The 14,494-nt window shown below is 44.0% G+C and overlaps 1 protein-coding gene and 1 long non-coding RNA gene across 3 annotated transcripts in view; one reads left to right on the plus strand and one right to left on the minus strand.

Moving 5' to 3' along the window:
* Positions 1-28: 28 nt before the first annotated feature.
* CRTAM (cytotoxic and regulatory T-cell molecule) lies at positions 29-13,490 on the minus strand. Of its 2 annotated transcripts, none has more exons than XM_040652021.2 (12): positions 13,173-13,490; positions 10,285-10,419; positions 8,348-8,500; positions 8,003-8,134; positions 5,361-5,531; positions 5,061-5,132; positions 4,814-4,879; positions 3,653-3,718; positions 3,058-3,159; positions 2,493-2,639; positions 2,057-2,140; positions 29-1,658 (listed from the first exon to the last, which is right to left on the minus strand). In XM_040652021.2, exons 1-12 carry the CDS (start codon positions 13,219-13,221, stop codon positions 1,528-1,530), a joined length of 1,308 nt encoding a protein of 435 aa, XP_040507955.1. In that variant the 5' UTR covers positions 13,222-13,490; the 3' UTR covers positions 29-1,527. The 2 variants fall into 2 exon arrangements, with proteins under 2 accessions (XP_040507955.1, NP_001025518.2); NM_001030347.2 differs by having other exon boundaries at positions 10,285-10,431.
* Positions 6,814-14,494, plus strand: part of LOC124417389 — a 79,438-nt gene continuing 71,757 nt past the window's right edge. The window contains exon 1 of the long non-coding RNA XR_006932103.1: positions 6,814-6,965. This is a non-coding gene — a long non-coding RNA (uncharacterized LOC124417389). The remainder of the gene's footprint in view (positions 6,966-14,494) is intronic.

A 14,494-nucleotide genomic window follows, 5' to 3' on the forward strand; every position in this document is an offset into this window, starting at 1 on the left:
AAATAAAAACACTTGAAAAGCCGACAGGTAGGCTGTGGTAATTTCAGGCTGGTTTATTAGAACTATGGCTGCTGCCTGCTGAGGAGAAACGGTACCGCGGGCGTTATCGAAGCGCGATTTTGCAGCGCGGGATTCGATCGCAGCCGCGGGGCGTGCAGCGGGCGCGGGACCCGCGTGGCGCTGAGGGGCGCTGAGGGGCGCTGTGGGCCGCCAGGAGTGAAGCCGGCTGTGCTTCCCCGGGCGGCACGGATTGCATCTGCAAAGGCAGTTTTGTCAGTATATTTCATACGTGCAAAGCAAACACTTGATGTTGGGGCTGGTTCCTGGGCCGAGCTGCCTCACAACCCGGGCCGGGCTCTGCCCTGTGAGCTGCCAGGTATATTTGTGTATACAAAATGCTTACCCTACCCAGGTCAAAATTCATAGAGGCACAGAATGGCCTGGGTTGAAAAGGACCACAGTGCTCATCCAGTTCCAACCCCCTGCTATGTGCAGGGTCAACAACCAGCAGCCCAGGCTGCCCAGAGCCACATCCAGCCTGGCCTTGAATGCCTGCAGGGATGGGGCATCCACAGCCTCCTGAAATGAAGTAATGTTTTCATTTCTCCACATAAAAATGAAATATTTCTAGCAGTCACGTCAAGAGCATTCACTTAATTCGGTATCCAAGGCCAGTTCTCAGAATAAAGTCTGGTGAGGAATAATCACCCCTTATGAGAAGACAGCTTTCTCCTGTAGAACATTCCCTTTATTTCAGGAACCTGGTTGTGCCTTACAGAACCACAGCACGAGGTTCCTGCAGAAGAACAACTCCCTGCTGACAGTGCTGTGTTGCTCCGCAGAGAGAACGTCCTGCTGCTTCTCACAGCTTGCCCACCACAGGCAATGCGTGCACCCCTGAGTTGCAGAGTCCCACCGTGTGGTTCCTTTTCTCCTTTGTCAACTCAGGATTTCCCCGGGGGACAGCGATGTTGTTTTTAAACACCTCTGACATTGGGATGTTTGGTTAAATACAGCTGGGTGCTCCGGTTTGGTCGTCAGAATGAGATGTTAGAAGTCACGATTGGTTTCCATCTCTCAAAGTTTCCTGGTCAGTCCTGTGTTTGCAGGGGAAGTGGCAGAAGTGGTGCATGAGTATCTGCATATCCCGTGGTCCTTGGGGCTAATTGCATATTCCTTTGCCAGGACCTTAATAGCAATTAGGGTGGATAGAGGACCTGTATTTCTGGCAGTGGTTGATTATCATGAAATCATAAAGGTTAGAAAAGATCATTAAAATCACATAGTCCAACTGCGAATTAAATCCTTTGAGGACTGCAGCTAAGTTGGTCTTCATAGATATGAGTAGATAGTAGGAGCACTGTCCCTATCTACCAATCTTCAGTGGAAAACAATCCGAATAGTCTTAGGGATTTCAGGCAGCTCTTTGTATGTCTGCTCATACTGATTTGTGAATGCTGAACCATAAATACCAGAAAACAGTGGTGTTTCTGTACATTTTATGGGCTTGCCAGAAGGACCCCTTCACTATACATCTGTTTCTTTTCCGCGTGCAAACTGTTCCTCAGGTATTGTAGTGTTTTTCTCACTTGGATTCTTCTGTGTTGCTTCCACATATCCTTCTGTTACATACTGCATGTTGGGCTTCTGATTGACAGCTGAAAGATAAATACATATTTATTACTGATTTTATAAAGGAGGAAGCACCTACATGAAATATATATTAATGATAGTGTTATAGAATGATGAAACACCCAGGATATTCAGGACTGTTTAACGATAGTTGAATTCACCATAAGTACCACTGATGTTTTGAATAGCATTCCATCAAATTAAATTTAGATAAAACCATTGGGATTATCTAGTTGAAACTATTCAATTAAGAAACCCAATTATTGTAATTCTTTACAGCTCTGTGTCTCCCTTGCTGAAGCTGCAATCTCTGTGGTAGACCTCAGGATAAGAAAGGCTTAATTTTGCAATATTCCAGTTTACAGTGGTCAGTAGCAACACTTTATCTGGCAGAGATTAATGTATGTTGGTTGAAGGTTTTTACCTTGTCCATTCTTCTCATGGCCTGGGCTTTCTTCGTTAGATTTGGATTTATAACTCTCCAAAGTCTGGTCTGAAGTATCATTTTCTGTGCAAAAATCAAATATAATTAAGATTTTCCCATGACTCTTCCTCACTCTCTTCCTTGAGTATAAAAAGCTTAGTCTTTTGAGGGCACAAAATGAGAGTGCAGTAATTCTGGTCACTCATGAGGGATATGCTTAAGTAAACAATATAGTTGACTTGTGTAGGGTGATGCTTGATCTGAGGCCATTGGTTACAGAGGAATCCTCAGCAGCTGTTTGCAACAAGTCACAACTACTGTCTGTAGGTGGGTGTTTAAGCAGAGGACTGGGGGAGCTGTGTCTTATTTCCTCTTAAGGAGCCCCTCAGCTGTTCAGCCCCTCTGAAATAAAGCAGTTACAGGTGCCATCGCTCACCTCTCTTCCAAACTCCATGAGCTTTTATCAGCTTCTTCGAAAAAAGCACTACGATGATGAGCAGCATGACAATGAGAACTGCCACCAAGAGAGGCAGCAGGAAATCCTTCTCCTTCTTACTCATGCCTTCAGATTTCACATCTTGCTCTGTAAAAGAGGCAGATGTATGTCTGTGTTGTTAAAGAGTTTCCTGTGAGTTTCTAGTAATAAAAACAAGAGTGATATTTCCTGGACCAGGCTGGATCAGCATGGTGGCAGAGCAGAATACACCTTGCTGGGCTCAATTTTAAGACACTAGCTCAGTTGTTTTTCTAGTTGTATGAAAAACTAATTGAAGTCAGCAGACTTAGCCCTAGCACAACAAATGGAAACATTCAGCTTTTTTTCTAGATGGTAAAAATGGTTGCATTTCTGTGGTCTCTCCCCAAGACTGCAAATCAGCATTACTCTAGTGTACTGGCGCTTGCTTTAGAGGTGTATGCCTGGTCAGGGAGAATAAGCTGGGTGTTAGAAAGCTTGCTGCACGTTTGGAAGCTGTCCCTGAAGACTATTTAGGAGTTCTTACCAAAGGTGACAATGGAAATCAGAGTTACGTTCTCACTGGGGAAGGAGGCTTCTGTCCTGAAAAGCTCCTCTGTGACTGTGCCATTGAGTGCTGTTTCAGTGCCTGGAGAGATGAAAAGGAGAATGGTATTTCTAAGAAGGGCTAAGGGATCCTTGAAAATTCCTATTTTTCCACCAGGTTTGATGTCCAGAGTGTCTGGTAATGTAGCAGGAGACTTCTGGAGCTCTTAACTCAAAAACCCTATGCTCACTTCCTTAACACAGTATTTCTTTTTAATATAAATACTACATAAGCTTTATAAACAGAAAATCCTCAGAGTATCTTACTCAATAATTCTCATGTACAGACAAATTAAAAGAAGGGTGAGCTTTGACTTCATTATTTTTTTGAACTTTTCCTCTCCCTTACTTTGCTTTGCCTGCTTGCAAATACAAGAATAGGCAGCTATTTTTTTTCCTCGAAGCAGATATTTTCTTGTATTCCTATCTAAGATTTACTTTTGCTGTCTTTATAGCTTTCAGAAGTGTAATCACCCAGCGTAAGAGAATGGCTGTCCCGGGGACATCACTGCAGCATGTCTGACGATGTAACGTACCTTCAGGGATGTGGTGAGCAGAGGTACCAGACAGCTCTCCTGCTGCAACTGACGTTGCTCCAGACCCTGCAGAAACAAGAGAGGTGGGTTCTGACTTCCTTACACGTGCAGGCAATATGTTTTGATATAATTAACTTTGATTTGTAGAACCGAAATGGTAACGCATGCTGTGTCTGCCAAAACTTTGCATTCATTTCCTTCCTTACCAGGTACATGAGCACACTGTGCTGAAAGGTTCATGCTCCCTCTTGCTGTTCATAGAATTGTTTATCAACTGAATGTAGCCACGCTGTGTAGTTTGTAACCACTGATGTAGCACTTTTAAACAAATACAAACAAAGAGTTCTTTCTAAAACAGTTGAGTTTCCACTGCTTGCTCTGCAACACTAAGCAGATGGGGGTGCTGCTTTGGGTCAAGCAATTTGTGTGGTGCAGCTCTTCATTCTCCTATTGTCAACAGTTCTTCTGTAGAATAGCTTCAATTTTCAGCCGTCTATATGCACTGATAATCTTTGTTGCACAGTGCCACCTAGTGCAACCATGCAGAAAAATCCCAGCCTCAGCTCACACCGTGCCTTTCTGACGCTCCAGGAGAGCAGCCAGCCTGCCTGCTGCCAACGTGAATGTAATTGTGCTGCATCTGATGGGAGAGAGCTTGCCTGCTTTTATGGCTGTGAAATGGAGGGCTTCCCTCACAAGCAAGAAATACTGCTTTTCTAAGTCATATGTTTGTGTGTAAGATGGCTTATTGTGCTGTTCTCTGTAGTATTTCTGCCTTGGTTTGATAAATGCAAGTAACTAAGTCTAAACTTACAAGTAGATGTGACAGCTGGTTGGAGGTTTTACTGGGCTGTCATCGATGCTGTGCTGCAAAATAATGATAAATGGATTCTCTGGGACTGCAGAAGGGATAGTTGGTTTTTCAGATCCTGAAGGAAAACCCCTCAAACACATGATAAAAATCAGAAGTCACGCTTTGCCACTGAACCCAGTCCATGGAAATGAAACCTGCTGTGGTATTCTTTGTGTTCTGGGTTGCTTGAGTCCCCTGTTTTGAGCTGTGGTTAGATTTATAGTCCTCCCTTCCCACCTTTGGTTCCCCTGTCTTCTGAATATATTTAACACCATAAAATGAGTGAAAAATGAAAGTAAAACTCGTACCATTATGTTGTGGGTAGCTTGGAGAGAAGTCTGTATTGCTGTTCAGATCTGACTCCACTGTGGTCACTGGGGAAAAAACCAAAGTTCTGAATGCTGTGCAAAATATTCCTTAGTGCTGACAGCAACTGTTCTTTTGCAGCCCAGCCTCTACATAGAGACACTGTACAGCATTTCTTTGTGATAGATCTTATGGTTAGTTATCTGATCTGCGTATTAGTTACAAAAAGGCCAAGCAGTTGGTGCCTACCTGTAGGCTGCACATACTCAGAGACATACGTATCCACCTCTAGTGTAGTTGACACAGGAGTTGTGTTTGCCACTGAAAAACAACAGTGGGTATTTAGGAATGTAGGAACAACAAAAAAAAAACAAACAACAAATTTTAGTTTGGAGTTCCTCTTTTGCCCCAGTTGGCCCTCTCTTGTAAAACTAAATTCCACACATGAGGAGGTAGACCATGTGTTTCAGTTTTGCATGTGCATCTGCATGACTTTCTCTACCTGAGTGCTAAAATGCGATAACTACTGTTCAAAGAGTGCTATAGCACCTGTCCTTGCAACATCCTCGAACTGGAAAGGCTCTGTCAGCTTCCCTCCTCCCAGTGCTTTGTGGTGAACGAGGCAGGTGGCTGTTGAGTTGGGCCCATATGCCAGGACTGTCAGCGTGCTGGTTGTGGTCCATTTCTTCCCGTCGGCTTCTAACTTGTGCCTGGTGTCACCTACACAGCCGTGGGAAGAAAACATTGAAAGGCTTTCTAGTCAAGAGCAATTTAATGAAAAACCTTCCAGGCACAATCTGCATTACTTCACTCTGTTAAAACAGTGCATAATTACTGTGCACAAGCGGTTCACTGTGTAAATGGACTGCATGGGAACCCAAAGACAGCAGGGTCGTGTTTTCCTCCTTGGTAGCTAAGTGCAGGCCTCATTGCCCCTCCTGCACCCAACCCAAAGCCTCTGCTCATTCTGTGACTCAGGTGGGGAAATTCCCCTGCTGCAGGGCTCACACAGCCTGTAGGACTGCAGTGGGATGTCCCAACACCCAGCAGCACTTCTTGTCCTTACTGAGCAGAATAAATCACATACTTGTGGCTGTGGCCCTGGATAAGGACCTGCTGGTTTGCAGCATGGCTGAGGTCTAAAAAAGACCCTCCCTCTGCTGGGAGAGGTGAAACACAAAGATAAATCACCATAGCATAATGAATTAAAGAGAGCTATGTGACATGACTGACATATTTCTCAGTCCTCCACGTGTACTGACTTCTACTCATTTATATTGTATGGGATGATAAAGATGTATTTCCTGTGACACAAAGAGACATGTTTGAATTGCTCCAGTGGACTTTTTTTCTCAGATGTTTACCTTAAATGCCCATAGTGGCACAATAATGTTGACTATCTGCTTCAATGGTAGAGATTCTCTGAAAAAAAAACTAATGCTTTCTCTTTATCTGTTACTGTGGTAACTTCCTTATTTCTTAAACGAAAAAAAAATTCCTTCTTTCCAAATTAGCCTTTATGGATAATTTGTTGTATCACATTGACTGGTATTTCTCAGCCCTCTTTCCTGTCCCCTATGGGGTCACATGAGAACTGAGAAGGATTTCAGAGTGTTTTTGCTAGAAAGGAAATCATCTTTAATTGTCAGCAACAGCTCAGTAATTACAGCTGGTTTGCCCCTGCTGTGCCCTGGTGGAACTGAGGCGCTGCCAGTAATTAAAATTTATTAGCTATATTCTGATTAATATAAATATTTGCAGCAAGTGATTCAAGCTGAGCATGGGGTGGAGGTGGGTGTGGGGAGAAGAGAGTTTTGCTCAAAGATAGTCACCTGCAAAAAGGGAAAAGCACATGCAGAAAGCTTGAGAGACACCGAATTAGGACAGTTATTTTTCCATTCAAACATGAATTTGCATCTGCCACAAACAAGCTGGATGGTGAATCAGCACTTCTTCATGCAAATATCCCTTCATCTGAAACCACCTCTAAGTTAAACCAATCAAACAAACACAGTATAACCCCTTCAATGCTTAATTTCCCAGCTGCTTGCAGGACATGAGGCTGAAGGCCAGGTAGTTCTCATTGATATGATAGGCCCTAATGTCTTACTGGGGTTTGTGCTACAAGTCTCAAGATGCAAGTAGGACATGAAGGTAAGTGTAAGGTTTTTATTGAACTAAACTGAAAGATGCTTAGTTGGCCATGTATGTTGTGGAGGGTATCTGGTGTCTGTGTGGTGTGTTGGGCTGTTATAAGTAGTAGATTTCAACAGCTTTTCTTTCTTTTTTTCTTCCCCTCTCTCTAGTCTTGATTTCTAACTTTATTCAGGCCAGTAGGGTTTTCTGTTTTTCCCCACAGAACAGAGTTCAAGATAACATCTTTTATGCTAAACTATAAAAATATTGCTTAATGATAGAAAATACAAATGAGTTTGTTAGCATGTGAAAGGAAATGCATTTGTTCCTAGGGGTGTTTTCCTCACAGGTTGGTAGTGAGGTGTGTTTCCTCTCCAGTGTGCAGCAGTTACAGCTAATAAGGTAGTAGCTATTGGAACATGGCCTTCAAAGCAGCTGTTTCTATTGTACACAAGTTTAATTGAGCTACCTGGAGACTCTTGTCTGTGTTCACCTAAATGTGTGTAGGTCTGGAGCTGTTGCAGGGGGGTGCGAGCTGTGTGTTTCTTGAGCTCTGTTTTTGCTTCTGCTGGTGACTTACCTGCCTCTGAACAGATTAATGAGAGAAGGGCAGCTGATGTGGGTGTGAGCTGCTCAGTACAGCTGAGGAAAGCCTGTACCAGTCACAAAATGGAAGCAGTTATAATGGTTTTATTAACTGACTTTGTGCTTGGGCTTTGTAAATTGTGCCTCCAGAGTTTTGGTTTCATTTAATGTCAGTGGAATTTCACTCCATATTCTCGGTGGATTTTGGTGCCAAGTGCTGTCATTCTTACACTGAATACAAGCACATCAGGTGAGCCTTCTCCTCTGCACAGACACCAGTATTTGGTGCTGACTTTCCTTCTAACCCGTACCACCAAGGCCTGAGTTGTACAAAATGAAGAGGATGAGTGGGAGTCTCATCTGATTATGTGTTTCCCCCCTTCTGTACTTTCAAATGTGAACACTTGGATAAGTAAGACTAATAAATAAGGCTGATAAGTAGAAATTGTTATATTGCCCTTAGCACTCACCGGGAAGCTGTATTCCATTATCCAACAGCCAGGTAATCTGGGGTTGTGGTTTACATCCTTGGGTATAGCAAGACAGTGTAACACGTCCTTCTGTGTCTCGGGATACTTGCAGTACAGGCTTAGAAGGAGCAGCTGCAGGAAGAAGGTTTAGAATCAGTTGCAGTGAGTACTTTTATTTGGTTTTATGAATGGCTGAATATGTAGTGTTATTTGGAAGGGCTGAGCTGAGACTGGGATTGTGTTGTGCTCAGTACTGTACAATTGTATGCAAAAAGGCAGTCCTGGAGTCAAGGAGCTGGCTTTGTTATTCCGTTTCTGTAGAATAGAGCAGGGAAAATAACTTACCTAACACCTCAACAGTTGTCATCTTACTTCTGAACGGTGTGCTGTAGTAGTAGCATTTATATACGCCTTCATCATGCACCGTTATGTTAGAGAGTCTGATAGACAGTTCATCCTCTGAATAATGGATAAGTCTGTACCTCTGATCTTTTAAGCCTGTAAGAAAAATAAAACCCAGCATGTTATGCGTGTTGGCACATACAAGGATAATCAAAGCAGTAATGAGTGAGATTGGATTTGTCTACTGCATTTGTTTGTTTGTTCATCAGCATTTGACATAACTGAGCAGTTCTAGCTGGTGCTGCACTAGCACAGAGACAGCAGTGAACTGATGAAGGTGAAGGGTACATGCCCTACTAATAGGGAAAACAGCATATATATATATATATATATGTATATATATATATATATATATTTCACTTTTAAAACCTGTTGTGTTCATTTTGTCAAGTGAAAGGTGAACTGCTCTCCATCCTTTAGAACTGCCTCCTATCCACTGCACAGCCAGGGGGTCTTACTCCTATGTTGTCAAGTTTTATGGTAATTGAGATTCTTGAAATCTTTAGGCGGATAAATATAAGCAAACATTGCGGTGTGAGGACACAATATAGAGTCAGAACAGTGATATGACTCACGAATAAAAAACATAGAGCAAAGCTGCATGAACTTTCCCTTCCTCATTCCCTATTTCTCAAGCCTTACTCTGGCCTTGAAAAAATCACTTCCCCTCTCTGGGTGTATATTGTGGTGTGTAAACGAACATCATGGTCAGCCTATACTTCTTCATTAACAGTTTATTAATTGGCTGTTTCTCTTGTCCTATCCTTACTTAATTAGCTAGATGAGACTGTCTCTGAGATGGCTGCGCTGTGCTGTGCAGCCCCATTTTTCTGTCTAGGTTTTCTAGTCTTTGCTTTGTTCCTCCTGTGGGAGTCTTGGGGACAAGCCAGCAAGTCACATGGAGTACTGAAACTGGGGAGGGGAATCAGTCATTAGAGATAAACATAAAGATAGTCTTTAAGATCTTTTTAATGTTTTAGATGAGGTCTTCCGAAAATATAGAGCTGGGAGAATATCACAGCTGTGCTGTAATTCATGGTAGTGGTGAAATATAAAATGTAAGAATGGTAGACAATGAGAGTGGAAGAAACTGCTTCACAAAGTGGGTTTTGGGGAACCAGTGGGACAAAAGTTCACAGTGGTGATTCAGAATAAAAACTGAAAAAGTCCATGCATAACTTGGTTCCTCTCTAAAGCAGGATAATTTTTTTTTTTGGTACTGTAAGAGGACTTTGCATATTCTTTGCAAACTCCTATCTTTGTGGCTGTTGTATCATGTGCCTTGCCGAGGGATGATCAAGGATATTGACACTATGGGCTGAATCATCAGGTTTAAGAGAGATAATGTTTTGTCTGCTTACGCTACACTCTGATGCTATAGATACTCAGATATGTTCCTTCCCTGACCTTGTTAAATTGCTGTGTCAGCTCTGCAAAACTTCAAGCAGAGAGAGGTGAGATGCAGGGAATGGAAGGGAAGCCAGTAATGGTATCTCTGTCTCTGTCAACACGTATTGGAAACCATTGCTTATTTTCTAAACATTTCCCCTTGATGCACTAAATGTAACACCACTGATGAGAAGAAGAGCACCCAGAGCTTTCAGGCAGGTCTGCTCCTGGCTGTCTGAGGCAGTAGTGGGTTTTGTGCTAATCTGTTGGTGCTGGTGGTGAACATGGTTCATCACTAAAAGCTCTACTGCCAGACCACTCTTGCGGGGGTTTCCATTTCATCGGCTTCTGCCAGAAAGGGGCTGGATGTCAAACCACCCCCAGCAGTAGTTGGGTGAGTCAGAGCGGCTCTGTGCAGGGGCTGGAAAGCCCACTGCTGGCTGACCCCTCTGCTCTGCATGGAAACTTCTGCACTGGGGTTTCACACTTACCCCAGTGATTGTCAAGGAAAATGGTAAACCCACGGGGGTTTAGCCACTGTTTGGTGGCTCTGCTGTCACCGGTGAAGGTACAACGGAGGTTCAGGTCCTCTCCTTCCTGTACAGTTATGGTTTCACTGCCAGCTCCTGGAAAATCCCCTGCCACAGAGAGGGGGAAAAAAAAACAGCCATTACAATGTGATGTGAAGCAGTGTCGATGTTTTACATGAAGCAGTATGTCAGCTTTCCTTTTCTCAAGGGTGTGAAGGTGAGGAAACCTGTCTGTACGGTTGTACCGATAGAATTAATTCACAATGATTAGATAGGTCACCACAATCACTAGGCAGGACCTGTACCAGCAGTTTGTTCCCTCCATCTGCCAGCACAGCCAGATGTAGTCACTACATGCAATTCCACATGAGTCAGTGAAGAATTGACAGCATACCCCTTAATGCACGTGTGCTCCTCATATGAATCAATTTTTGTATTCCTTATTCTTTTCTGGAGCTGTTGAACCCAATTTGCAAGTGTGTGCAACTGAGTGGGAGCTGTGAATGATTGACAGCTCTGAGAATGAGGCTTTTTTTATACAGGAAAGGTAATGCTGCAGCTGCTTCGAAGGCAGGATGCACAAACCTGGTCTGGCACGGGTTACTGAAATGCAATTTCATTCACTCCTCCCAGTTCATTTTAGAGAGGAGCTCTGGAATGTGTTTTTCCCAGGTTATTCAGAGATACATAATATACTCTGAAAATATTTGATGACCCGGAATGAATTGCTTTCTCCAGAGAGAGAGAGAGAGAGAGAGAGAGAGAGAGCATGCCCTGGAGAAATGACTAAGATCAGTGCCCTGGTCAGAGTTAAGTAAATAGGCAGTAAGATGGTTTTATTTTTCATTCCTGTTTTGATTTTATTTTTCAGGTAGCTGTCTGCTGCGAGTTCCTACTGCACACACGAGCACTGTGGTCTGGGGAAATGAATCCTCCTGGGCTTCAGGAAAGCTTTTCATTTTCTTAAAAACAGTTTAAAATGTAACAGCAACGAAGCCATTATACGAAGCCATTCTTATTGGACCTGATCTTTGATGCTGAAAGCAGTTTCTCAGGTTGTTACCCAGGGTGCATGTAACCTGTGGGAGTTTGCAAAAGGGAGATGGCCTTGCAGGGCTTCCATTTGTGAAGGCCTATGTCACCAGCAGCATGCTGGTAAAGGACCAGAGAGGGCCTCGTGTGTGGTTTTCCACAGTGTTTTTTTATATTTTGCACAGTGGCTGCGTAGTGGCTCTTTCCTGTCGTTAGCAGCAATGTGGGGTCTTTCAAGTTGCACCTTTTGAGGTTAGAGAACAAGAAAAAATGGGGGATGTTGCTTGTTCTTTTTTAAAGCAGAAAAGAGCAAACCCCAGAATGGAGCATGCATGTAATTTCCATTTGAGACTATGGCTTCATGCAGACCATGACTCACATGTCAAATTTCTCCCCTTATGGGGCAGCTTTTCATGGCTATGGTCTTCAAGCCACTATGCTCTCTGCAGTGCAATCACTGCGGGACAGGGGATGCTCCTGTGCCAGATCCAAAAGCCAGGTTTTTATGCTATGTGGATCCCAGGTGCCTCGAGTACCTGGAAAAATGTCTGCCATCAGGTGTGGCAGTACAGCCATCCACCTTAGCAAGATAGGCCAGCACTTTCTTGCTAGAAATCGCACAGTGCAACAGAGCGCAATGGTACGTGCCTCTGCTATTTTAGCCAGCAGAAAACACATACACTGTTGCAGTGATGAACACTGGCTCAATCATTTCAAAGTTGTCTTTAACACTGTAGCCTACAGAGACATCCTGTTTAACCAGTTATTTTTGACCTGTGGCTGCTGATGTACGAATGGGAGTCTGAGCTACTTCTTGAGGTGCTGTGACAGAGGGCTGAGAGCAGCTAGCAGGGCTCAGTGGGTGCAAACCTGTCACGCAGCAGGCTCTGGCAGTACTGGGGAAGAGGGGCTGTGCACCCAGAAAGAGGGAGCTGCTGATTTGCAGCAAGCAAGCAGAAAGGGCATAGCAAGAACTATTTCAGCTGGAGTGTGACTGACAGATTCTTAAGGCCCGAGTTCTGTTAAACACAATCAGTGATAATAAAATATCCTGAGTGTGCTGTGTTTAAAAAATGCTTTGTTGCTGTTTAGACAGAGTGGACGTGGCCTCTGTAATAATACCTTTATGTGTAAGATTATTATCATAGTATCAGCAACAGCACTACTACAGTTTCTGCTTTAGCATTTAAGAAGGGAGAGACTATTAGGCCAGCACCAGAGTTGTCATTCCAAGAATCCTGAGCTGTAGAAAGCTGTTTTGCCTCTTTCCTCACTGAAATCTTTCCATATTTGACATGGTCAAATGTGAACCTCACACACTCTCCCGTGTATGAAAGAGACGAGCAAGGTAGGGATAAGATGCATCCTCTAGTCAAAGTGAGGAGGCTGAGCATTTAAAGTGCTTTTCGTTTTCAGAGTACTTTGTGAGTGCTTTCTAAATTACTCTGACTTATTGTATTAGCCTCTTGTTACAAAAATATGTGAGCAAGCGCATATACAAATATCCAAGCCATGGAAAGTAAGCTGTAATCTGCTGCTCATGTTTAAGGGAGACTCCTCCTGTTTCCCATCTCAAGCATGCTGCCAGCTGCTGGGATGTGAATTGGTCTCACTGATCCTGGGTTTAGGAGTCAACTGGAACTCGGCACCCCGTCTGCTCTGCAGCTTTGGAAGCTGTGTAACAACGCAATGCTGTCAGTATGAAAACAACAGCAGCAAAGCTGTGTTGTGCGTAATGCTCTATGTATGGCTCTGGAGATGGAGTTCTCCAGGCTGGGTTCTTTAAAAAGCAAGAAAGGTAAAAGTGCATTGCTTACCTTGCAGCAGGAGCAGAGCTGCGACATGCAGCACCGTGGTGAAAGTCATTTTGTGGTGGTGGTGTGGGCTATCTGCAGACTTCCTCTCCCTGTCGGGTCCCTTTTCAGCACAGTGGGAGCAGATTTACCATGACTTCATCTCTGCCGGGATCTCTGCCCCCTGTCCTTTTTTCTGCAGTTCCATTTTCATGTTTCCTATGTGCTGATGACTGCTGAGAAACCAGTGACCTCATGGGTCCCTAAGTGAAAGTGGTGGGTGACAGGAGTGGGGGCACCTCACCCTCCAGCCCCATCTCGTCCAGCACCCATGTGGGGGAGAGGGGGGGAGCTGTAGCTTGGGGTGAAGACTGAAAGAAACACTGGCCTGGGTTAAGCTGCTGCAATGATCCGGTAGGGACAGCGTGCACGGTTTAACTCCACCGGATGGGAAGGCCCCCAGCAAGGCAGTGTCTTTGGTGGGTGCTGCTGTAGTGCAATCATCACAAGGTTGCTTGAGAACTCAGTTTAAATCTCTGGAAAAGTAGTCTTGCTCTGCTTGTAGGAATGCTGGCAAACAAGCAAGGTAATTTGCTGTGTTGTTTGTGGCTCCGTGGGGAGCAAAGAGCATCAGTGAGGTGCCAGCAGGACACACAGATCGCTGTTGAGCAGAGGCCCTGTGGGGCAGGGCTGAATGCATGGAGGGCACCCAGAGGAGCAGTGGGTTTCCCAAGTCCCCTTGTTCCTTCTCGGGCAAGCTGGGGCATAGCAGAGCTCCCTGTGTCTCCTAAGTGTATGATGTGCAGTAAGAGCACGAGACTCACCCAAGCCTGCTGTGGGCAGAGCCCCTTTCTGTGAAGCACTCGTGTGTGCTGCCCTCCAGCAAGGCTTCAGCACGTCTTCCTTTGGCACCTTTCTGCAGTTGCCCAATGCTTTGCAAATGGTGAATATGCATTGTGTCTAAATGAGTGTCTAAATGAGCTGGCTTTAATAAGATATGAAACGTGGTGTAAAATCGGTATGTGTTTGCAGGACATGGGTTGAGCGAGTTGGACAAAATGGTTAATTAGAAATACATTATGCATTTCATTTTTAATTTATTAGAACCTATTTCCATTAAATTTTCAGGTGTGTGGAAGTGTTGCACGCTTGATAAAAGCTGTGGCTTTAACCTCGATATGATCAGTTTCATGAGAAAACAGTGCTGTATGCCATAAAGCTCAATGCAGTTAGTTGATTTGAATGAAAAGGCTGACTAGCTGCTAACACTGCTGGATTAAGAGGTCCAAAAAGCATATTATAAAGGTAGACATTGCTTTTGTTTAAAAGTTGGGTTTCCAGTGCCA

Source organism: Gallus gallus, chromosome 24 (assembly GCF_016699485.2).
Source record: "Gallus gallus isolate bGalGal1 chromosome 24, bGalGal1.mat.broiler.GRCg7b, whole genome shotgun sequence".
In the NCBI taxonomy this organism is placed as follows: Eukaryota; Metazoa; Chordata; class Aves; order Galliformes; family Phasianidae; genus Gallus; species Gallus gallus.